Source organism: Lycorma delicatula, chromosome 2 (assembly GCF_047948215.1).
Source record: "Lycorma delicatula isolate Av1 chromosome 2, ASM4794821v1, whole genome shotgun sequence".
NCBI classification, from domain to species: Eukaryota; Metazoa; Arthropoda; class Insecta; order Hemiptera; family Fulgoridae; genus Lycorma; species Lycorma delicatula.
Window position 1 is genome coordinate 202,107,454 of NC_134456.1, and position 25,653 is coordinate 202,133,106.

The window sequence follows — 25,653 nt, forward strand, 5'->3', positions numbered from 1 at the left end:
AATAAAATATCAAGGTATCAAGATAGTTATAGCATATCAAGGTTACAGTGGATTTGTGATTCATGTCTAGGAGATAGTTGGTCAGTGTTGTCAAGTTGCTAAGTAGGGTTTCCATTCTATCTTTGTTTCTCACTGTATCTTGTTTGACCTATATAGAATAATGTGCAGTCAGTGCAATTCTTACATGTTTCAGAAGCATTTTGTTTGGTAATTTCAATCTACATGTAATGATTTATTTTGTTTATTATTTTTAAGGCTGTATTGTAATCAGGGCTTTTAATTTTGTAAGCCTTTTAATGTTAATGTGATCCATTATTTTATTTTGATTATTTTTGGTTTTATTGTCATTTATTTTGGAATGTGTTCCTAAATCCATCTGTGTATATTAGGTATTTTATAGTAATGAGTTCTATTGTATGCTCATCAGATGACATGGGTGTGTTCCAATAAGTGTGGATCATACTTCTAAAAGCAAATAATTTATGTGAGACTGGGTATTGTGAAAAAGAGTATGTCATTATTGGCTTTTTGTGTATTTAATGGTTGTTTTTTTTTGTGATGGTGAAATCAAGGAAATTTTTTTTTTCTGTGTTCTTATTTGACAGTAAAGTCTAGTTTTAGATGTATTTTTAAAATATGTTAATATTTGTATATGAAATATATGTTCAAATTGTTATGTGATGCCTGGGGGCAATAAGACTGTTATCATCAAATCTGAACCAGTATATCAAATTGTGAGCATGCTTGATGTTAGTGTATTTGTTTGTTCCATCCATTGTAGAAAGATTTGAGCAAGAATGTGGGAAGTAGAGGAACCCATAGGAAAGCACCAGGTTGTGTAATAATAGTTTCTTGAATGGAAACTGATTTTGTTTTGTAGTAACATTTAATAGATTAATGATTTCTGAAACATGTTTCTGTGATATTTTTTAATATTTTAGGAGTAGTATTTCTGTTACTACAAGTATATTTGTTACTTTAGGGTATATGTTTGTTACATCAAATGATGCTGATGTGGAGTTGTAAGGTGCACTGATAGTTTTATTTTTTTATGAAGTTTGTGCTGTTTTTATGAATGTGTTAATAATATATGTGTATGAGTTTTTTCAGGAAAGTTTATAGGAGGTGTTTTGGTAATTTATGTGGGTTTTGTGTGTGGAATGTTGGGTTTGTATAATATTTGAAAGGCTTGAAAGGTTTAAAGGCTTTATGGTGGATTTGCTTTAGAAAATGATTTTGTGTTTTAGTTAGTGTATTTGGTTTTGTAAATGTATCTTAATTATGATTGGAAAGTTTTTTGGTTTCCTGTTTTAGTTTTATAATGTTGCTTTTGTAAATACAATCTAGAAGAAACCTTTTATTTAATATGTCAATGTTAATGGTGATACCCTTAGCTGATTTGTTTAGAGTGATGTTTATTGTGTTCTTTTAAAATTTGTCTGTGTTAGATCATCTTGTATGTCAGTGTTTGTATTTTGCATGACCAGGTTGAGAATGATTTTTATAAAGTTGATTTATTGGTTATGTAGAGTAAATCATTTCAAGTTTTTTGTTTATCAGGTTCATTTAATAATTTGTAACATCTTATTTGTTAAATTTATTGTTTGGAAATTATATATCTAGAGGCTATAAATGATATGTTTGTTTTTTTTCTGTTTTAGAAGGTTGTTAAGTTTATTGAAATGTTTGTTACTTATTTTTATGTTTGGTTCAATCCAAACGCTTTATTTTTGATGAAATAGGATCTGATTATGTTAGCAAGTTTAAGATGTTAATTTCCCTGATTCATGAATAAGAATATCTGTTTTGTCATTCAGTTTTTTTATTGTTTAATAAAAATAATTTCATCCTTTTTTTTGGCTAACTTTGCTATGTGAAATGTATTTTTAATTAATATTTTTGCATGTCTAGATGTGATCTGCTATAAACATGTTTTATTAAATTGTATGGATTAATGTATCTTTCTGACCTATAAAATAATATTTTGGCACTTTTGGATATCAGCTGATCTTGCTAAGTGAACTTAATTCTTTCTTCCATTAAGAAATTTGTTATTTTTCAGTCTTTCAGTAAATGATATCACATTTACTGTAACTTGAAATGAACTCCCCTAGCCAAGAAGTCCTCTAATAGGATGAAAAGAACTGAATGTTTAGCTATGAGAGTCTGACTGGCAGCTTTAGAGAGAATAGTATAAATATCAAAATAAATAGCAGTGCTGTTCCAGAGGGAAAGATTCTGGAGCATGTAATAAAAGAGAAAGGCTCTAGACAGGCTACTTGATGTGGTAAACCACTGAGCAACAGGATTTCCACAGCAGTAAACAGAATCATTAATAGAATTAGATTTTCTTGTATTTCATAATTTATTTTAGAATGGTAAAACGTAGTTAAAAAAGACTTAAATCTGAGCTTTTAAAAAATTGAGTAGCTTATTAATTTCATTATTTTTTCTTTAAAATATTTAAATTAAAAACAAATTATTTATCAAAAATAAATACTGTTGAACTTTATTAATTTAAATTAAAGAACTGAGAAATAATTTTGATTTCTCAGTAACTTTAAATTATTTGTTAAGTTTGGGTAAAAAATTTATCTGGACATTTTTTCATTGTACTATCTCGGAAATTCAAGGAACCATGGGAAAACTTTGAATTACTGATGTTTGAATTAACAAAATTCACCTTTACAAAGTTCCACTGTATTAGAATATAATAGATAGTAAAATAGTTTGATATTAATTTACCTCCACCAATGATTGGTCCATACTGTTTACGAGCTTGAAATCCTCTAAACTCTGTAATGTAAAATACAAAATACTGAATTAGGTACAAGATCAAACTTATCCTAAAACTTAGAGAAGAAAAATAACATAGTAGTAATATTTTCAATATGAATATTAGAGTATGTAAAGTTAATGTTAAAGTGGTAGTTTGAGATCACCAGAAGATGCTTCTTTTCCCCTGCAAGCAGAACTAATATAAATTTTACATTTAAATAAAATGTTTTTTTTTTTTTAGTATTGTGATTTTAAGAAGAAAAATCTGAACTCTCCATTCATGTCATAGTATCTCAAAATTTATTTCATAATCTTCTCAATGTATTTTTTTTTTTTTAACAAAAATGTTAATTGTTTGAATAACTATTAAGAATATCTTCTTTCAAAATTACAATGGAACTCAGAAAATAACAACTTCTTCTAAAAGGACTACAAGAAGAATATGAAGTTATGTTACAATTGTGTCCACTACTTTATTTTAAAACATGATTCAGTTCTTGAAGAAAATGTTAAAATGTAGTTTCACTGGTGTTGTAAGACTGAAAATGTATGAACATAGTAGATTCCCCACATAAAACAGTTTAAGACATTAATCACTCATCAGAAAATCATGACAGATGCCATTGATGTTCTTCTCTTAAATTCCTTGTTATGCAAACATTAATGCAGCAGATTATGCTCCCAAGAATCTAAAGGGATCTGTTCAAAGAAGTCCTTTGATATCAATAGATGGAATTTTACTGCACACTCAATGCTCAATCACATGCAACTTGTGGTAAACTGATTGTTTTGGAAGACTGGAACAATGAAAATAGGTGACTTGGACTATAGCCATTATTTCTCACCTTCAGAGTTAGATTATGAGCAGTTTGGTTATGAGAATCTTAGCTCAGAAGAAAAAAAACTGTCCGTGAAACAAAAAACTGAACTGGCAAATTTATCATTCATATGTGTCACAATGCATATTTTTAGTTTGCTATTTATACAAATATACACATACCAAACTTTTATAAAGAATTTAAGTACAATAAGCTTGTAGTAATAACCTACTGAAAAATATCTGTTAATTGATGACAATGGTATCTTTTCATATTTTTTGGTTTACAAAATCTTTTGTTTTATTAATTTAGCTAGAAAGATGGTTTGAAAAATGCTTCACAAAAATCCAGAAGCCATGTTTTTAAATTAATACTGTTTAAAAGCTGAGAAAAATGAAATTGTATTACTAAGTTATTTGCATGCAATAAAGTTAAATGTTCAATAACTTACGAGTTTGAAGAATAACAGCAGCTTCTTCCTGAGTAAGCTCTTCTTTCTTCTTTACTGGTTTCTTTTGTACATTGTTGGCTGCTTTATTAGGTTTCACTGGAAGTGAATATTTATATCAGACAAGTGCAATAATTTTTAATTTTAATGATTGTATAGTCAACTATAAAGGTTCAATTAGGTAACTTTCATTATTCTTTTTATGAAAATTCAAATTTATCAATATGTGATTTTTTTCTTATTATTCTTTTCTTTTAACTTTCCAAATATGTAGTTTTTTAAAATATTGTAACAGAACATGTTATAGTTTTATTGAGAATGTAATTTCAAATATTTAAGTAATTAACTAGGGGTAAGATGCTTTTTTCAAATGTTAACAAAGATCAACTCTACCCTAGTACTAAACTTAAAATATCAGATACAAATTTCATGGAATAAACCTAAAAGAAAGAGAATGCAGTTTTTTAGTTCTTGTGAATTTGAAATTATTTGATAGAAATACATCTTTTGATGTAAATTAAAAATAAGATAATTTTCTATCAAAACAAGAACAAAGCCGAGCAGCTTAAGTATTTCGCCACACTCCTTCAATTCATTACAGCAACTTCTGTTTTAAAAATTGTACGTTTAATTATTATTTTAAAGAAACAGTTATTTTGAAATGTTACTCTTGATTGGGGTTAAAAATGTTAGTTTTGGACTATAAGAAAAAATGAGAACAGTAGATTCCCTTGGATAAAAAAAAAGAAATTGCATGACAAATTTAAGATACAAAAATTTTTTATAGCTCAACAATAAATTGCATATTTTTAATTTAAGACCTAACAGTTTTGGGATTATTTAATTTTTTTAATAATTTTGTTAAATTATTGAAAATGAGCATAACACTGCATATGTAATACATAATAGAAATCTTCTGTTATTGTGGCAGCAAACATGTATTAATGATTTATTAGTTCATTTAAATAACTAGAACTCCTGTTTTATTTACCAATTTACAAACTAATGTTTTATGTGAATCACATTTTCTATCTGAATCTGTGTTAGGTATTGTAGTTATTATACTGAAAAAACTTAGTAATTATTAATACATTGCAATGTTTTCAGTTAATTATTTTTAGTATAATTACATAATTTAATGTGTAGTTTTGAATAATAATAAAGCAAACTTCAAGTTAAAAACTGAGAAAAAATATACATGGCCTAAATATAAGTAAAATGGTGCACTTTAAATATATCTTTAAAAAGTTAAGCAAAAATCTTTCACAGTTTTTTACTGAAGATCACTTTATTTGATAAAACAGGTTAAATGTATGTTAGAACATAAGGTGCAAATTTATTGTGCTGCATGTATAAAGAGTTCAAAATGATAACTTCTTAAAATAAAATTTTTTGCATCTGATATTTTCATAAAATTATAATATAAGTAAATAATCTTTATGTAAATGTTATTTGTACATTTAAAAAATATATTAATTATGATCTTGAAAGCAGTCATGAATAAAATAGAAGGTATAAACTGTTGAAATAACTATCCCTCGGGTTTAAATTTGGTGTCAAATGTTATTTATTACATGTGGACTGACTTCGTTATGGACAATATTTTATAAAAAATGTTTGCCCTTTTTTATTTTCTAATGAGGCTTGGAACTTACAATTTAAAATGTTTATTAAACACAGGTTTACTTCTTCTATATATAATTCTCTTTTCTAAATATATATGTTTCTGAGTTTTATATTAAAAAAACATTTTTAGTTTTACAATAAAATGTTACACAATTGTAACTTTTAACAAACCCTGTTGTAAATGTCCAGATTCTACTAATAATTATGCTGAGAGAAAGTGATTTATGAATTTCTTAGTTTTCTTTTTTTTTAACTTTCTGAATAAAAAGAGTTAATTTCATACGATGTATTTTTAATGAAATAAATTATTAGGTATCTTTAAAATGTAATTAAAAATAATTTTAGATAATTTTATAAATAAATAAATTAATTAAATAATTCTTTATGCCAGGGTTCTTTTTTATAGAAACTAACATGACAAATGTATTACTTGATGATAAGCTGTGTAATTAAACTACAATTTTGTGTATTTAACCTATAAAGGACTAATCTCATGAATATGTGACAACTACCAAAATACCTATTTATGCTATTGTTGCATCAACTATATGATTTTTGAGTTAGTATAAGCAGAATGATTTTTGAAATATACTTTAGTAGTTCTAAAATACTTCTGCTACTGAAAAGATAACTTTAATATTATCAAAAATGGAGAAAAAATCATGTTACTAGTGTTCTTACCTAGCAAAAAGTGTCATATGTGAATTCATGATGGGCTTACAACAATCATGTTCCAGCTTTATTTCAACTCTTCTTTATCAAAGAATTCTTTGCCAAGAGCCCATTCATTTGATAAAATAAGTTAACCGTTCTAATGACTTACCCAAGGGTTTTAATTAAATAAAAAATTTAAATTAAAGATACTTTTAAAAAGATCTTAGTTAATTTAAAAATGTATTTTTTAATTTACATTTTGGTAGGATTTATATTATGTAGAGTCGATAACCATTATGATAATTTATGAGAAAGAGAAAACAAGAACAGTGAGATTAGCTTTTTTTTTATAACAGGTATCATAATATCTATGAGTCAGAATAAACTGGAATTGTTATAGATTTTTAATTTTAAATGGCTACTAAACAAAAGGACAGTTAACACTAATGTGGAAAAAATATCTGTGTACCCAGTGTGTACCTTTAGCTTGCTATGTGTAGGCATTCCATTTTATAAAATAGTAGTTCTGAAAAGGTTATAATCTATAGGGATTGAGAAAATCATTATAATAGATTAATAAATACTACCCAAATCCCAAAAAAGTCTTGAAGCTAGTTAAAAACTTCATAAATTTATAAACTTGCTTGGTAACAGAACAAGTCTAAAATTCTTGAGTTGTAAGAACAAATTTATAAGCTGTAATAACAGCTTATAAATTTGATCTGTATATAAGAACAAATATGTTCTTATAGTACCACTTATAAAATTAGGGATAAATCAAGAAGACTTAATTTCATAATAATGTGCTAAAGAATTAATAAAAATACAAACAGCTAAAATAGAGTACTAAATCTTTTTAAATGCTATAATAAATTAACTTTTACAATACAAAAAAAAAAAAAAAAATAAAATAGTAATAGACAATCATTAGAATATATTAATATTAATGTAGAAACTAATAAGTAAATACTCTGAAGAAAAGGAATTCACAACAGCAAGTATTTTTTATCATACTGAATCAACATTCTAAAAATGTTCTATTAATATTTAAAGTTCAACAAGAAAAATAAATAATATTTCAGTTTCATGTTAAAATGTACTCCAAAATCGGGAGTTGTTCATATTCGTAAAAAACCATTAAATAAAAATGGTATTGTAGGTAGCAATACACAATATTAACTCAATATGATAAAGAATGCTTACTTAATAAAATATAACCAAAATAACAATTAACAAAACATTTTATTGTATCTGCAAAATTAATACATGTTTTCACGAATATCAACAGCAGCAGATCTTGGATACATTCCATAAATAAAACTGAGATAAAGAAGAATCTAACTAAAAAAAATTCTTAAAAACAAATTCATCAAAAATTCAAAGTAGATTTGATATTTCAAGAATTGAAGTTTAAATATACTGAGAATTATGAGACTAAAATGACTAAAACATTACTCTGATTTTTACACTAATATTTATAAATTTCTAAAATCAATTCTATTGATGGCTAATTTTCTTCTCCTGAGACATTCTGTTCCTCAGCTTCATCATTTTCTTTTTCTTCATCTTGCCCAGTTTCATTAGGTTTCTCAGATTCAGTAATTGTATCAGGTTCATTTGATTCTTTTTTTTCATTTAAATTATTTTCATTACCGCTTTCTGGTCCTCCAATAGGTTCAGTAGCAGTTGAATCTTGAGATTTTAGTTTTTTAAGTTTCGACATGAAATTTCTTTTAGCCAAAAATGATCTCATCATAGACTGAACTTTTATTATTTTTTTAACTTGAGTCTCATATAGTCTGTAAATAAATAAAATCATGAAAGAACATAAACAGTAATAAAAAAAAATTAAATATAATAAAAATAATCGTAGGGTTCTGATAATGTTTCAAAATATTTTTAACATATAATTTAGACATTATGCTATCAGTTACTTTTGGTAACCTATTAAGGTTAGTTTTTAATTAATTAGTTTTGGAAAATTTATCAAAATCAACTGAAAATGTCTTAATTACACTTTTAAGATGAAAAAATAATTTATTTCGTACATAATTAAAATATAACATAATATAAAATAAAAATAAAACTCTTAAAATTGATCTGTTATGCTAAATTACTGTTCTGAATATATGTAAGAATGGGTAAGAGAATCAACTAACAACATACTGTAGCCATTATCATCTCATAAATATGGTTGGTTCTTTAAGCAAAAGAATCTGCAGTTGTACGTGAAAGTATGATGCCATTTAAAACATTTGTAATAAAAGTATATTTTTTTAACTATATCTAAAGCGAGTAAAATATGTTGCTCAACATTCTTATCACTTTGTCACTGTTACTCTGTTTTGGAAGCCAGTAATCTTTACACTGTATCAAACGATATCTTGTTATTTTAGATTGTGCCATATGGGGTGTTTTATTGTCACTAATCATATGGTATTTGATGAATTTAATCAAGTAGGCCAATATTTCAATGTAGGTTAGGTAATTATTAAAGTGATTGATTTCCAGAAATGTTAGAATTTCTCATAATCATAATGAAAAAAAAAAATGTAATTGATTCTGGCTTCTTTTGTAACTGAAAATGATGGTCTGCGCTTTTGTAATTTTCTCTCATTGCAATTTTATGAATTACTAATTGAGATTGAGATTTTACAATGTTATCTGTTGATTTGTCCCAGCAAATGCTGAGACAAAAAAGTTCCTTTTATTTCAGTGAAGTAGACACCTATGTACTGTTGATGTGATCTAAGTATGTGTTATTGTACACCAATCACAATAAAATATTATTTATATGATCCAATTTATTTATAGAGAATTGATAAATGATTGAAAAGAAAAATTTGGGGTTGGAGTAACACAGGTCAGAGAAAAAAAAATTAAAAATATTAAGTTTTGCTGGTGATATTGTTATTTTGTCTGTAAATAGAAATGAGTTGATAGATAAATGAGTGGCATAATTCAGTGTAAGAGTAAAAATTCAATTTGAAAATAAAATGAAGAGTAAAACAGCAAGATGCATAATATTAAGTTGTTGCATACAATATTTCAAATGTTGCATAATTTTGTTATTTAGATAAAAAATACAAATGATAGATGAAGAAAACAAAATATCAAATCCATATCGGCTTAAACTAAAAAGATATTATGCAGAAAAAAATATACTCTATCTACTATGCATTTAGAAATTGGAAAAAGATTGTAAAATAATTATATGTAACTTTACATAGCAAAATAAACAATAGATAAAACAAAAAGGAAAAGAATGTTAATTTTTGAATGTGATGTTAATGCTATAATTAACTGAACTGAAAAATATGAAATGACAAGGTTTTATGATGCTGAAACTGAAGAAAAGAGGTCTGCAACAGACTACTATAAGAACAAAGACTACATTGCTGGAATATATTCAGTGTAAGGCATTCCAATTAGTAAATCTGTTCTAGAAGGAAATGTAGACTATAAAAAGAGCGAAGGAAGACAGAAATTACAATATAAGAAACAGGGCAACTTAGGATGAAGAATATAGGAAGTATGTTGAAGTTAAGAAATTGGTCAGAATAGAAAGAAATTGAGAGGAACATCAAACTGGTCAAATGACTGAAAGAGAAAAAAATATTTAACATACACTGTATTTGTGTAAAATGATAATACTGGAATATGACGTTTACCTTGATAAGTATTCTTCATTGTAGTATTTAAGGAAGACTTTTGTCTTTCCAATTACCCATCCTTCCATTTTAAGTCGCACTAATAGCAGTCTACAATTATCTTTAGATATTTCCACATTCTCATCAAAGTCAAAAGCCAAGAACTTATACCTGGAATGATATAAAAATAAATGAGAAAAATTTGTAAAACTTTTGAGATAATATAATATAATTATTTAAACCATAAATAATTTTATGTTAATAATTTTACTACATACCAATACGAAACATTTGCATGTAGTAAATAAATAAAATCCAAATTCTAGAGTATTTCCAATTCCAGAGTAACTTTTTGCCAATTTTAAAACCTATATGTTTCAAATGAGTAAGAAGCTTAAAAAATTCTTCAGTCCAAACTTTTGTTTCAGATTAGTAATATGAGTTAAAAGTAAACTGAAATAAATCAAAATAAATTTATTCAGTACGTAATAGTCTTATAAGATGTTATTTATCAAAAGTTCTAATAAATTTGTAATCCATCAATAATCTTTACTTCAGTACAGCCAGCAGAGAATTACAAAGTAAGAGTAAGGTTACAAATAAACTGATCATTACTTTTAATTTAATAACAGGCTTTTGCTCATACAAGGAAAATTTTGTTATGCTTGGATGTAACTGTTAATGATTGGCATCTGTTTTGGTGAAAGTAAAACTTTTCACCAAACTTATAAAAAAAATTAACATTTTTTTAATCTATTTACAGCATAATAATTTTTCTTTTATAAATTATGTAAGTAAAAACAATTTTGTTCCAGTGTTTCAGTTCACTAATGTGTTTCATTTTTCACTAATAAGTGTAATATTTTCATATAATCTAAAATCTATAATAAGTTATAATATGTTATAACTTTCATTTCTAAAATTTAACTCATGATGTACTGTTGGTATATCCAACACAAATTTAGCCTTTTCTTAACCTAATAATTCCTATCTGCCACCAAATTACCGCATAAAAGGACTAAACACTAGAAAATAAAAGGAAAACTGATATAAAAACATTCACAGATATAATCAATTACAAAATAAATAAAAAGAAAAAATACATCACATTATATAAACAAAAGTTTAGAGAAAACAGATCAAAACTTTAAAAAAAATCTGGTTATAATGTGACTTTCAGGATAAAAAATAAAACTAATTATTACAAACAAAACATGATCACCAAATACAATGTTCCAGGAATATACAAACAGAACTCCTCTCTCTGCATAACATTATAATATTCTACACTGATCTAAAAAATGCAGTTTCAAACAAAGATACAATAAATACCTAAAAGCCCTCAACAGCATAATATGGAGTGAATACTTAAAAAACCTCATTGATATAAATAAAAAATACAATAACATTAACTACAACCTAGAGTTTTTACACAATAAAAAATAAAAAAATAAATATTTTAACATATTCAAACGTTATGAAATACACTACTAAATGATAACACATATTTAGTAATGTGTTACAATTCAAATCAAACACACTTTTTGAGCTCATTCCAAAATATATATATATATGTACGTAATTAAAAAACTGCCAGTAATAACACCATCACAATGGGTGTAAGAGCTCCGGTTATTGATGACTGTTATAAAAATAATTGGATTTCTTGAATGATTTCTTAAGAACTTCATTACATCATTTTCATCAAAAACTTCTAACTTGTATAAAATAGTTATGTAAAAGTTATCATTTAATCAACCTGTAGATGGAAAACTTACTCATATTTACTAACTCAGAAATAATTACTGGATATAAATAAAGAAAAATTAATGCTTATTTTTAAAAAATGTGACAGTAACTAGATAATTCAACAATAAGTAGATTTGAAAATTTTTTCCATTAAAATGGTTTAGTTGCAGATAATTTTTTAAAGTATATATAAATAAAAATATAATATCAATAATGTTCAGTAATTGTATCAAATATTTAAAAAAAAACCTATATTAAAAAGTTAAAAATTCTTTTAAATAATGCAAATTACCTTCGAATAAAATCAGGGAAATTAATCCTATGAGAATAACCTTTTTGTCTTGCTCTAGCTGTATCAACAATGGAAAGGCCCCTCAACTGATGACGAACCACTTCTGTTTGAAATCCTCCAGGATTATTTGTTAAATTAGCTCTAATACAACGTACAAAGTGAGTACTACCACTTTCTGCACCCATTCCCAGGCTTCGTATTACTTCAAGACTAGAAGCTCGAAATGTTGCAGCTGCTGTTCGCATACGTCTTGTTTGTGAATATTCTCCCCGTGATTCTGTATTATATTTCTGGAAAAAAAATTAATAATATAAAGAGTATTAGTTAAAAAGTATTAATCTTGGGAAAAAAATTTTAAAATAAATGAAAATTCTTACTCTTTCACTCTCTGCTTCAGCAACAAGAGCTGCACCCCATCGTTTTTTTCTTCCACTCGTTACATCAGCAGTATGTTCAGCAGACAAGGTGAGATTTCCACTTTTAGTCAGTTGATTTATGAACAGTTGTTTAAGGATCATATCATTAGACATCCTCATTGTTTCTATCATTTCAGGAGGTAAGAAATCCCTGTTCTTCTCAGAAATTCTATTTGTATCATACATTACTTTTCCTGTATAATGAGCGACACAGAAATCTTTTGCTGTGGACATTCGGACTCGTGGACCTTGTGGCTTATTTGTCAGTGTTTCTAAAATTAAACAAAATAGAAAATTTACTCATTTGTGCTTAAAGCAGTTTTATTAATTAGACTAATAACATCAATAATGAGTAATATAGTTTTAAATCCTCAAAATAATATCACAAAGAAAATCAGATATAAAAAAATATTAAAAAAATTAATCTTTTCTGGACAAAAAAATAAGTTAAAATATAAGTATTGAATAATTTTATTTACTTAGTTTAGAATAACGTATTTATCAAACTCATTAACTTGAAAATAACTAACAGGTTTTTTTAGTATCATGACAGATTTTGCATAATTTTATATTTTACATGTTTTTTGATAAAAAAATATTTTTTTTATGCTCATAGTAAAAGCAGTGCATGTCACAGTGTAATATTATTATTTCTAATGTGTCCATCACAATCCATTCAACTAGTGAATAATAAGCAAACCTCCCCCTCCAAGACCCAATGAGATGAGGATATGTATGATATGTAAATGAGATATGTATAATCTTGTACAAACTCAGGCCGATTATTCCTGAACTGTATGGTTACTTGAATCCCAACCACTAACTGTCTAGTATTCAAATCCGTATAAAAGTAACTAACCTTTTACTAGGATTTGAACGTCAGAATTTTGACTTTGAAAATCGGTTATGATATAACTTTTAAATTGTGTTAACATCTTAAATTGTGATTTATCGTAGTCTGTTACAGCTTTTATTTTATGTTTGGTTCATTACAATCTGTTCAGGCTGTTTCATATAGAGGCAATAAGGGACAGAAATAAAACTTTCTCTTTTTTAGAATTACAGGTAGTTATCCTTTCGTTTTCAACACTGCTAACTTGGAAAGTTAATAATAATTTATAAAACTGTAAGCATTAACTAAGCAAGTTTTTTGCTTAGTTTGTATTCTGCTATTGTGATCTTTATTATATGTTATCAAAATATCAAGTTAGGATGAATCTAAAAGAAATTGTGTGAATAATCTGAATAGTTTTTATTAAATACATGACTGTATGTGATGTGTCAGAAAAGTAACAATATCTCTTTTGTCAACAGTCTGTATTTCGCATACTTTACAGTGAAATTAAGATATCAAGTAAAATTTGGCCTTCATATGTCAAATAAAAATCTTGCACAGAAAATTTAAGAAGATACTATGAAAGGAATTGTTTGTCTATGCTATTTGGTACTTCAATGGATGTGAGCACCAGAATCATAATAATGATTGCTATTTTTGTACCTGCAAAAGATTTATTTTAATAAACTAAACAAGGATGAATTCAGTGTCCAAATCTGTCATCAACAATAAGAGCTATGCCACATGGAAAGAAGTTACCATTCCATAATCACCAGCTTCTAACCAGTTAATAAATCTTCATTCACCTTGAATACAGAAGATTATACATATACTTCTTCAGACTTTAAAGACTAAATTTACAGTTTCCAGAGAGTCAGCATTAATTTTTAGGCCTTACTAAGAAAAGAGAAAAACTTTAGGGTTAAGATTTAAAAAAAAAACTTTAGTTTCTGGAATGACATTTTACTGATACAGAAAATGTAAAAAATTCAAAAACATTTCATTAAGAAAGAGGAACTTGTGTACTTTTGTGTTATTCCTGGCTGATTTTTGTTTAGAAACAGTTTAAGAACCATAAACTGGTGTTTGTTTATTGAATCAAACAAAATTTAAAAGAGCATTTTTCACAACTTGGGCAAGGGACGTAATTTGTTCCTGGCTCCTTCAGCAGCCATTAAAATAACTTACCAAATTGTTTTTGAAAAAAAAAATGTAGTAAATATAAGTGGTACCTGTACAGTAATCTATAGTTATACATTATTTAATTGGGATGAAGTGGTTAAATGAATTTACAGGCTTTTGTAATAGCAAGAGAAAATAGCCAGGAAAAGATATTGGACAATTACAAAGCCATACAAAAGAAAACAGTTAATGCCAAAAACAAAAAGTGTACTAAAATTATTAATTGACCCAAAAAACATTTTAATATCTCTTTACAAAATTAAGAATAATAATGCAGTTTTACAAGGCTTTAGCCAGAAGTGGCTCTTGCTACAGATAACACATTCACAAATTTTCATTTTTATCTTTTATCTATGAAAATTAAGGAATGTGTTTTTGATAGCCCACAGATTTTCCAGCTAATAAAGTGAAGAGTCTGAATTTAGAATCATTATGAATAACTAAGAATTTCAAGCAGAAGATTTATTCAAGGACATAATCAGGAATCTTTTGCGTAATGTTAAAAATTATCAATATGACCTCAATTTAAAATGAATATCTTGAAAATTTTCAGGAAGTGAGATGTAGTAAGGGCTTAGAGTTAAAGTTTTTGCACACTTAACTACTTCCCAGAAGACTTAAGAGCTTTAAGTGAAAAACAGGGAAAGATTCCTTAAAGTCATAAAAGAGATAAAAAAAGATAAGAGCGTTGATGGAATGTCCCTATGTGGACAACTCAACAGTCAACAACAAAACATTGTTTGAAATAAATAACTCTCATTAAGACCATAAATACACTCATTTTCTGTTTTATGGATGGATGGATGCTGGTGTTCTTTGGTGGTTAGATTTCAGTTAAACCTTTAATTAAACATTATTAACATTAATAATTACACCTTTAAATTAATAATTAAACATGAGTAACAGAATATCAGATAATTTTAGAACATTAAAAAATTGTTAAAACATCAAATTATACAATCTTCATGAAATTACACTTCAAAGGCTGATCTAATCTGCATTAGACTATGCTGTTAGACTATGGCATTAGACTATGACTGTTAATCAAAGACTAGTTAGTAATGGGAAGATCTAGGCAATGTAATGACCAATTCTTTTTCTCCCACATAAATATACACTAATAGGTAAGTGATTGAGGAATTGCCAGGGCAAAATTAAGTACAATGAAATTTACATAACTCCAACATCTACTTATTAACAATAATTACTAATTCCATGATTAACTATTACTACTAATTAGCCAGTAGGGTCGGCTGAGGAATGAAGCTACTTACCAATAATAAAATCTGAACCTTGACTACTACGGCTTGCTTCATCCAACATATACATAAGACCATCTGGTTTAATCATCAGTTCATCAACTGTAGGTTTATTGTCATAGTACTGTAATGGCTGCAATGTAATTTCTTCTTCTTCTTGTTCTTGCTAAATGCATAAATTTATTATAAATAAATGAAAGCATTATTTTGCAAAAAAAAAGTGTTAAATGTTAATTAATGAATTTTACATATATATATATATATATTAAATATTATGTGCATGTTATCAACCTGAAGGATGGTCTGACTATTACCAGTCTTATTAAAGCCTAGAAAGGTGGTAAGGTATACTTGGTATGGAGTAGGGCCAAACATTTTTTTTATCCAGAAGTATACACTGCTCCAGACTATGAGTCATTAGGATCTTCACTCATTAAAAATAATTTGATTTATATTAATTTGAATAAAGATAAAAACAAAAGAAGCTTTAAAATTATGAGATGTTCCAACATATTTTTTGTTTGTTGAAAATAAGACCAAATTTCAATTAACCTTAAGCATAAGCATCTATCTGGATAGAAAAGATTTAATAAAATTCATAATATCAGTAAGGATTTACTCATATTGCTGACAAACTAAGATACAAACCAATATAAACAATATACAAAATGCAGGCAGGGCATTATTAAAATAATATAATATTAAAGTAAAATACACAGGCTACAGCAATTACTTTTTTTTTACATAACAATTTAAAAAAAAAATATTAAAGCAACAAAAATTGATTTAATGCAAGGTTTAAAAATAAACGTTTAAAAAATAATATTAACAATTAATGAAATTCACCTTACCAGCACATGCTGGATTTCATTAATTGTTATTATTTATTTAACATATCAATAGTACCATGTTTGAGAAATTAAAAAATGATATGTTTTCTAATCTATTTATATTACTATGAATTTTCCAAACTTTTGATTTAGTGGGTAATTAATACTACATGATATGCTTAATATGACTTAAAATTGGAAATTAGCCTACTGAAAACTGCAGTGCACTATTTTGCTTAGTCATTGTTTACTGAATATTTATATAAAGTTAATTGCAGTTTTGTTTAGTGATTTTTGTATCATTTAAGATGAGTTATTATTACATACGAGGAATCTGTACAATGCTTTATGTCAAATTAAAAATATTCCTTACAGAAACCTTAAATAAAAATTCAACTATCACAGTAGATGTCAAACAGTCATACTGTCGCACTGATCATTTTTTCTTTTTGATTGTGAAGGCATCATGAATTTTTACCACACGGCTCACAGATACATATTTCATTATTGACCTAACAGTTTCTGTTGTAAAAATGGCAAATTGCTTAATATAGACAAGCAAACTATTTTTATTACTTCTACTGAAATAATGTTGAAAGATCTTTGTTTAATTTATTAACTATGTATAGGAAAATTTACTAATAATAATATATAAAAAAAAAATCATTTTAGAAATATATCGAAGAATTGGCAGAACTGTATTCAAAGTAAAAGTACTCTGAATGTGACAAGACATAATTGCCATCTATAAATTCCTAACCCAGGAAGAAATTGTTTTGTTTAAAAATTTGGGAAATAACTGAACAAACCTTGTAATTTGACAGTTAATTTTTACGTTTAACATCATGACGGTGGAGACATAATGACAGGATGTTAAGTCGACATAATTTTAAACATGTGACAACCACTGTTATATTATATTACATTATATAAACAAATTTACATGATGAAGAAGTTTTATTTTCATTAAAATTATAACAAAATTTTTAAGTTCCTGATGATGGAATTTTATTCTGATTGCGCTTGAACGTATATATAAAAGAACTGTTGGTAAGTAGGTTCTTTAATTATTAACTATATAATCATACCAATGGGCAATGTTTGATAAAATTATTAAAAGTAACTGAACCAAATTATATAAAAATCATGAAAAAAGTTTTTAATGAACAAAAACATTAACAAATGACCATAAGATTTTCATAAAAATATATTTTCCACAGAAATGTTTTGACTGTTTCTTTAGAGAAAATTGTAGAAAAGTATATAATGTGTAATGTGAAAGATATGTGTAAACAAGAGGAAAACATTAAATTAATTTTTACTTTATTCATAAATTGCATTAAATTAAAAATAAATTACACCTTTTTTTTTGTTAACAACTTAAAGAAAACTGATCTAGGAAATAACCTTTTGCTATTGAAACATTCTAGCAATTAAAAAAATGATGGAAAAGGATTATTCATTTCAGTGTCTTGTCTATTTATTAATTAGCTTTACATAGTATTAATTACTAATTTTTTTATTAAGGAAAAAAGCATTGGATTAAGTAACTCATATTAATTGTAATAGAAATAAAGTAACAATATTTTTTATAAATACAATATTAAGAACTAACTTTATTAAGGTAAACAACTTACCATTTCTCTAACAAACACTCTTTGGTTGTAATAATACTGTAGCTGTTCATTAAGTGTGTTTACAAACAATTGTTCTAGGCCATTTTTCTGATAGCATTCAAATCCAAATAAATCAAGAACACTTGTGTAATATTTATCTCCACTGAAAAAAAGTAACTAACTTTTAAAGAAAATACCATTATTGATCTAATTTACTGATTGAATTCTCTCGCAACAACAATACTTAAGAATATTAAATTGCATCAAGATCAAAAAATATAATAAGTGTGTCACATAGTGGTCATATTAAACATGAACTAGATTAATTATAAAATTTAATTTATATTTAAAAACCTAAAGAACTAAATTAAAATAATTATCAATATTTTTTATGGGCAATTTCCAGCCTTACTTTTCTTTTAACGTATTATACATTTATAACAATGTTAATAATTTATATTAATGTAAATTTATAAAACAATTACAAAAATATTAAATTATTAAACAATAATGAAATTCAACTCCTAGTGATGAAAACAATTTATGTTTTTTTTTACTAATAAAATATTAAAATTGAAAAACCTGAAATTGGTTTATAGACATTTATATGAAGTGTATTTGCAAGCCCAAGTTAATATCTTTTTTTTATATTCACATGAAGATTACACACATACACCAAAAATCAAAATATCTTCATTTATTACAGACAGTAACAGTAAAATTTATTGTTTCCCCATTTCAACCCTTTAAATTTGGAATTCCAAAAAATTTAGAAATTATTTTTGAGATATTCACATGAAGATTACACAAACCAAAACTCAAGCTGATGGTGAGGGTTTGTATGTATCAAAATGACTGGATAAATCACCAGAGAAGGGCATCCTTAGCACAGGGTGAACATAGTAACCGAAAGTAGTATAAAGTTCACTACTGCGGTAAACCTGGAATACAAATTAAAATAAACTATCTGCCGCTACTAACTCACACAATCCACCACATTTCGAACCTATGGATATTTGAACGAAATATTCATCGCAACTTATATAGTTCACCCCTATAATTTTCCATCATAGTTGAGAATTCTTCCCAATTCTCCATCACATGACACAGTTATTTCCCACACTTCAGTCGCCAGTAGCTGTGTGTAGGGCTGAGAGATTGAAAAAGACAACACACTATTTCTTACAATGGTTACAATTGTATGAGGTAACAATTTTCAATTAACATTTAAATATTCTATAAGAAATTTTATGCATTAAATTAATTAATTTTTATGCATTTCTAGTATTCCCGGTGCGGCTTCACCTATGCTTTATGGTTGTCTGCCCTTCCCGTCTAGCCAGAGGGCTCTGCTCCTTGGACCCTGCTGTATTCATAAACTCATACTTGTGAGAATAATAATCTATAGAAATAAAAGGCACTTTTGCGTATGCCCTAACAACTCAAACTTAACCGATTTCGCTGAAAATTTCACAATTTATTATTATTTGTCCCGGGAGTGTTTACATGTTATTAGTTCCATAATATTTCATTCTCCATAAAAAAGGATGATGCGTGGGTTTGTTTTATGTGCTAACATTTTTATTTAGCTGCTATTGGCAGCACACAAACGATTCAGTCGTTGGAACGATTTATCTAAAATTATATTTCTGTTTTTCACAAAAAAGGAAAACATTGGGGTTAGAGCTGTGTTAAAAAATAGGGACTCAAGAAACAGCTAAAAATGTTCAGGACATGGCGAGCCATAGACCTTCTTCCTAGTAATAACATAATAATTAATCACATAATAACAGTCTGAGGAAGTCGATATTGAAATAACAATCGATATAACAGTGAAAATTGATGTAGACGATATCTCTCGATATATGAAAGAAGTTACATTACATTTAATAAAAGAAGGTTTAGGTTATTCATTTATAGGTATTTTATGATTGTATTGTACTGAAATTGGTGATGTTTGAACTGTGGTAAACATTACGGGGGCCATAAGAAGAAAGAAAGAAAATTAATAGTGTATTAATAATGTACAATTTATTGTTTTCATAATATTGTCCATTTCATTTTTTTCGTAAGTTACAAAAATGTAAAAAAACCTAAATAATATTAATATTTACATAGAAGATAAAACTTTTATAATTTTAAAATAATAATGCGTCCATAACAATAAATTGACTGGCTAAATATCCTCTGACTGCGACAGGAAACGTAACCACATAGCGCGGGCGAAGTCTTGATGGGAATGCTAGTGATAAATAAAAATGAAAGACTGTTCAATTTATAAAACATATTAGTGTATTGTAATTTCTTAATAGCAACAGTTTGGTCAGTATAAGCCTTCACTTTGAGTAATATAAGAATGCGAGTTTCAAAACAGATGGCCTCAATCTTAAAAAATATTAGTTATAGCTGGTTACCCGTACTTTGTATAGGTAAAATTGTATTTTGCTCAGTTCTTATCGTTACCTGACAAACACTACAAGGACGTGACCATACTTGGTTTCTCATATTTATTTTTTTATTAAGTTAATTTTTTTTAGTAACTGGAGATGAATGCAGCCAGTCGAGAAGTACATAGTAACAATGACTGTTGGTTGAGCCGCCACGCCGTGTATCGTCGCACTCCTTAAAAAAAAAAAAACTGAAAATGGTTTTTTATATAGTTATCTGAAGAATATTTGCAAGCCACAATCTAGTGAATTCTCGTTTAGTATAGTTGGAAATGAGGAAAATTTGCTAGCATTGTTAAATTTTTACCTTTCTTCACCCGAATTCTGGTTGAATTGCGAAAAAACTTAGAGACTTTTTTTTTTAGATATTTATATGAAAATTAAAAATACCAAAAGTCAAGTTGATGTCTTCATTTTTACAGAGAAATTAAAAAAATATTAAATTTTATTGTTACACCATTTTAAAATACTGTTCAATTGTTTCAGAAATATTGAATGGGTAAATTTCTTTCTTTCCTTTAGCCACTCTTTTACTAAAAATTTTCTTTCTGTTGGTGGCTTTTGGAGAATCAACAGTGTTGTAAGAGCAACCCCAATTTCTTTATTTTTCAACGAAAACAGTGCCATTACAAGGATGTGATCAGGTTGGGAGTCTCAGTGGTACTGACTGATGACAAGATCAGAAGAAAGAAATTGTAGTGTGGATTGCAATCTCCTTTCCTAAATTTGGGATTGGGTCGGAATATGTGTAGGGGACAACTACAGATTAAGTTCTAGATCTTTAAATCTATTGCTGTATCTAAGAACAAGTCATCTACTTGTTTAAATGATATTTTATTGCTTCTAACAAATGTAATTAATGTAAAAATTAAGATGATAAAAAATTTATATTTTTTTAAAAACACTTTTTCAGGTTATTCTGTTTATGATTCTGATCACATAAAATTAAAAAAAAGTTATTCCATCCCTGCATAGCTCCCATTAAATAAAAATGATGTAGCTTGCCATAATATGACAAAAGTAAAAAAGGCGAATTTACATTCTAACAGAACACCAGACAAGGTACACTGAGATTTTGTTTTACATTTACAAAACCAGAAATAGTGCTTATTAAAATTCAGCTATATTAAGGGATAAGAATAAAATAAATTACAAAGAAGCATTTTCTTTTCCAGTTTCAGTTATAATTAAAGTAGAAGGCAACAAATACAACTTCTTCAAGTAAAAATTTTACATTAGATCAATGATGATCTAATTACCTCCATGAGTAGACAATTAAATGATAGTAAGAATTTAGTTTTTTAAACTGTACTAGTTTGGTTTTACCAAAGTTTTAAAAAATCATTCCCTTGAAACAAGTTTGTCATAAAATGTTTACAAAATGAAAGTAATTAAACTGATTGAGTGAATAGCATTATAAAAGCTCATTTTAACTAGTATGCGCTAGATTTTAAAACCTAATCTTAAAATAATCATTAAAACAGGTAGTAATATTAACCAATACATACAAAACAGCTCTTGAAAACGAAAGCTTAAGATTGATAACATTGACAATCCAGTCAACCAAACGATAATACAATCCACATGCTAAAACATGTCTAGCTTCTTCTGCTTCACTTTTGGTATGTTTTCGCTTAACAGCACTTCCTTTCAAGATTACGCAGTAGTTACAAAGTGCCCAACAAAATTTCTTTTCATCCACCTTCAATAACTGTGCAGCTTATTAAAAAAAAATAATAAATAAAATAAATATACATTTATCTTATCAACTTACTTTAATTTTTAAATATCATTGTAATTTTTATTAAATAAATGTCATGAATTCCACTTAAGCAGTAAATTATAAAAATATTTTTCCTTATTTTATTATTATTCTGAAAGAATTTATTTTCTGGTACCTTTATTCCACCATCAGTTTGCTTTCTTTAAACAGATATTAATTTTTTTAATATCATGTCAAACTATTAAAACACTTATGATTATTCACAGTCAAATTATTCATTGGTACAATATATATTAATAGACTGGTACACCAACATAATAGTGAATAACACAACAAAATGTATTCTTCATAATAATAAGGGTTTTAATAATTTGACATTACGGTTATATAAATAAATCCAACACTGGCACGAACAAAAGGAGATTTTTGATGTGGAATAAAATTATGAAAACTTTTAATTTCACCCTAGAAAAATGAAATAAAGGAAATAGATAAAAATATTCTTACAATTAAATATTTATATGCAACATACCTATTATTTATAGTAGTGCTATTACTTTATATCGGTAAACTACTACTATATTAGTATTGGTATTATAGTATTTTTTAAATAGTAGCATTAGGAATACTGCCATATATTGCATTATCAGTTATAAACTTATATTTTATTTTAATTTACTAAATTTTGAAAAGATAAATCTTTTAATAAATACTAATCTCAGACATAAGATATTATTCAGCTACCCTGAGTGATTGATGTGTACGTTATTATGAAATACTGCCAATAAGTAAGTATTTAAAGCCTTGTAAGCTATTGTATTACAAGACCAAGGAGTACAAGACAAGTAATTGTATTACACTATGCTATATATCCATTTCTGTGAATACATCCTAAACCTGTTTATGAATTCGTGATGGCTGTGTAAAACAAGCTAAATGGGAGCAGTAAGTTTCACTTTAATTCTAGAAATCGGTAACCAAGACATTAACAAAGTTTTATTGCACTTTTTGAGATTAAGATAGCATTGAGGCACATCTGCATCACAACAATCAGTATATAGTTACACATCACACAATATACAGGAAATCCTCATACATGTTGGAAAGTACATCACATATTATTGGTTGGTTTATTTCCAGGAGCTGAAACCTAGTGGGCTTGACTATATAGAGGTTTTGAATCAGAAAATTACTGTTTTAAAGTTCACCTTCCAGTTAATGTTCTATTAATTAATGAATTAATGTAAATTAATGTTGTATTTTTTATATTTTTGAGGGCAGTGTGATATAAGTGATTGGCATAAGTGCGACTGACTCTTGAACTACAAAAATATACCCACTTATGTGTATCATGCATTGATCATCAATGTCTTAATCGATTTTGAAAATGAACTGAATTTGCTAGTTTATTGGTTTAATGCAAAATTATGTAAATATATTTGTATTTCTATAGTGGGTATAGAACATTTTGACTCATTATATCCACACACTAAAGTACTTGCATTCTGAGTGAAGGTTCCAACCATGCTACAATCATTTGTATATTGAAACTATTGTTTATATATTATAATTAAAATTATCTATATTTACTTTATTAGTTTATAAATTATCTTTAATTACTTTATTAATTAATTATTCTTTTAATTTTTATACAAAAGTGCTTTTGAGGTGATCATGTTGAGGTATATATTGTTTAACAGTGCCCTGTTAAACAATATATACCAAACAATAAGATATTAAAGTTTTAAAATAATCATAGTTAAAATAATATTTGCTCTACTTCTATTAATTATTTAAAAAACTTTTATTTATTATTTTAATTATTTAAAATTTGTTTTAAATTTGGTGATGAAATAATTGTGATTGTGTGTGTATGTGTCACACACACACATACACACACACACACACACACACACACACACACAAATTCTGAAAAATAAGTAATTTGATTTGAGTGTTGTATACCTTTTGATGCAATATCAGGATTTTTAATTTCAGCTTTACCATCATCTAGTTCTTGAAATTGAACTTCACCAAGAATAAAAACTGCAGCAAGTGAACACCATATTGTTTCAATATGTTCTTCATTGAATTCCATTTCCTCTAATACTGATTTAATTTCTTCAAATTTAGCTACATTTTGCTCCTGTGGATGTTCTTTTGGCCCAGGAGGTCCTTTAAACTCTTCATCATTATTTTCAACTGTATGTAAATAGCGATATTTTCTTCCATCGTTCAACTTATATTTTTCAAGTAAACCATTTGCAGCAAGGTAATCATAAAAGTAATAAAATATATGAAAATTTGCTCTATGCTGGTTTCTGAAAAAATAATAATAGTATGAATACTCAAATATTCAAACTTATACTATCATTTTAATTGAAACTACATGAAAACACAAAATATAAACAACCTGATCAATTATATGTGTCTGTGTGTGTATGTACACACATGCAAGTATGTTTGAATATATTAATATACTGATGAAAATTATGATCTTAATAAGTATTTTTGATTATTAATTCTTTTAACAGTCCTTTGGCAAATTGGATACTGATTGGGGTAATAAATTTCTTCCAACTGAATAGTCAAATGAGAAAGGTTAAGGTCATAATTGTATGACGGATCATTAGAAATGATACTTTTGTTACGCATTTCAATAGTTTGATATCACTCCATCTCTTTTTTAATGAAGAATCAAAGTAAAAGAAAAATGTTTTAAGTTATGTGAATTAAAACTCAAATGTTTATTTATTCTATTTAAGTAATATTATATAATGACATACTGTTCCTGTAAAAAAAAAAAAAAAAAAAAAAAAAAAAAACAGTTTTGTATAACATTCAGTTTTTATTCTAGATTTAAATAATAAATAACCATATTCAGTAACATTTTACATTTAAAATTCATTGGTTTTATAAGACATTATAATAAAATGTTTGTACAGCAGATTCATTTTCATTTTTTATGAATAGTGCTGTCTTAAAAGTACTTTGTTTGTTAAAAAAGCGTAACTTGATCTACAAATTTTATTAATATTTTTTTCTTTTATTAATTTAAAAAATTAAAAATTCTCTAACTATGCTCTAGTTAAATTTATTTTCTTAGTATTCATTACATGAAATACAATTTTTTTAGCTCTAGAACAATATTAAGACCTCATGTTTTTTTTATGTGTTTGTAAAACAAACCTTTTAACTTTAATACAGACCAAATAATCTATTTATTTGTGGTTTGTTGTAATAATAATTTAAAAAATAAACTATTATAACAACATTAAGTGTTAGTTTCATTCCCTTGAAACGTATACTTCTTGATAGTTCTGTAATAAC

The 25,653-nt window shown here is 26.6% G+C and overlaps 1 protein-coding gene across 1 annotated transcript in view; it reads right to left on the minus strand.

Annotated features, from left to right (window-relative positions):
- ninaC (STKc_myosinIII_N_like and MYSc_Myo21 domain-containing protein ninaC) overlaps positions 1-25,653 on the minus strand; it is a 105,933-nt gene that overhangs the window by 28,105 nt on the left and 52,175 nt on the right. Inside the window, exons 13-22 of the mRNA XM_075357031.1 lie at positions 24,289-24,644; positions 22,109-22,319; positions 18,175-18,316; positions 15,723-15,873; positions 12,393-12,703; positions 12,016-12,305; positions 9,996-10,145; positions 7,978-8,123; positions 4,048-4,143; positions 2,746-2,796 (exon numbers count right to left, since the gene is read on the minus strand). Coding sequence (XP_075213146.1) covers positions 2,746-2,796; positions 4,048-4,143; positions 7,978-8,123; positions 9,996-10,145; positions 12,016-12,305; positions 12,393-12,703; positions 15,723-15,873; positions 18,175-18,316; positions 22,109-22,319; positions 24,289-24,644 — 1,904 coding nt within the window. The remainder of the gene's footprint in view (positions 1-2,745; positions 2,797-4,047; positions 4,144-7,977; positions 8,124-9,995; positions 10,146-12,015; positions 12,306-12,392; positions 12,704-15,722; positions 15,874-18,174; positions 18,317-22,108; positions 22,320-24,288; positions 24,645-25,653) is intronic.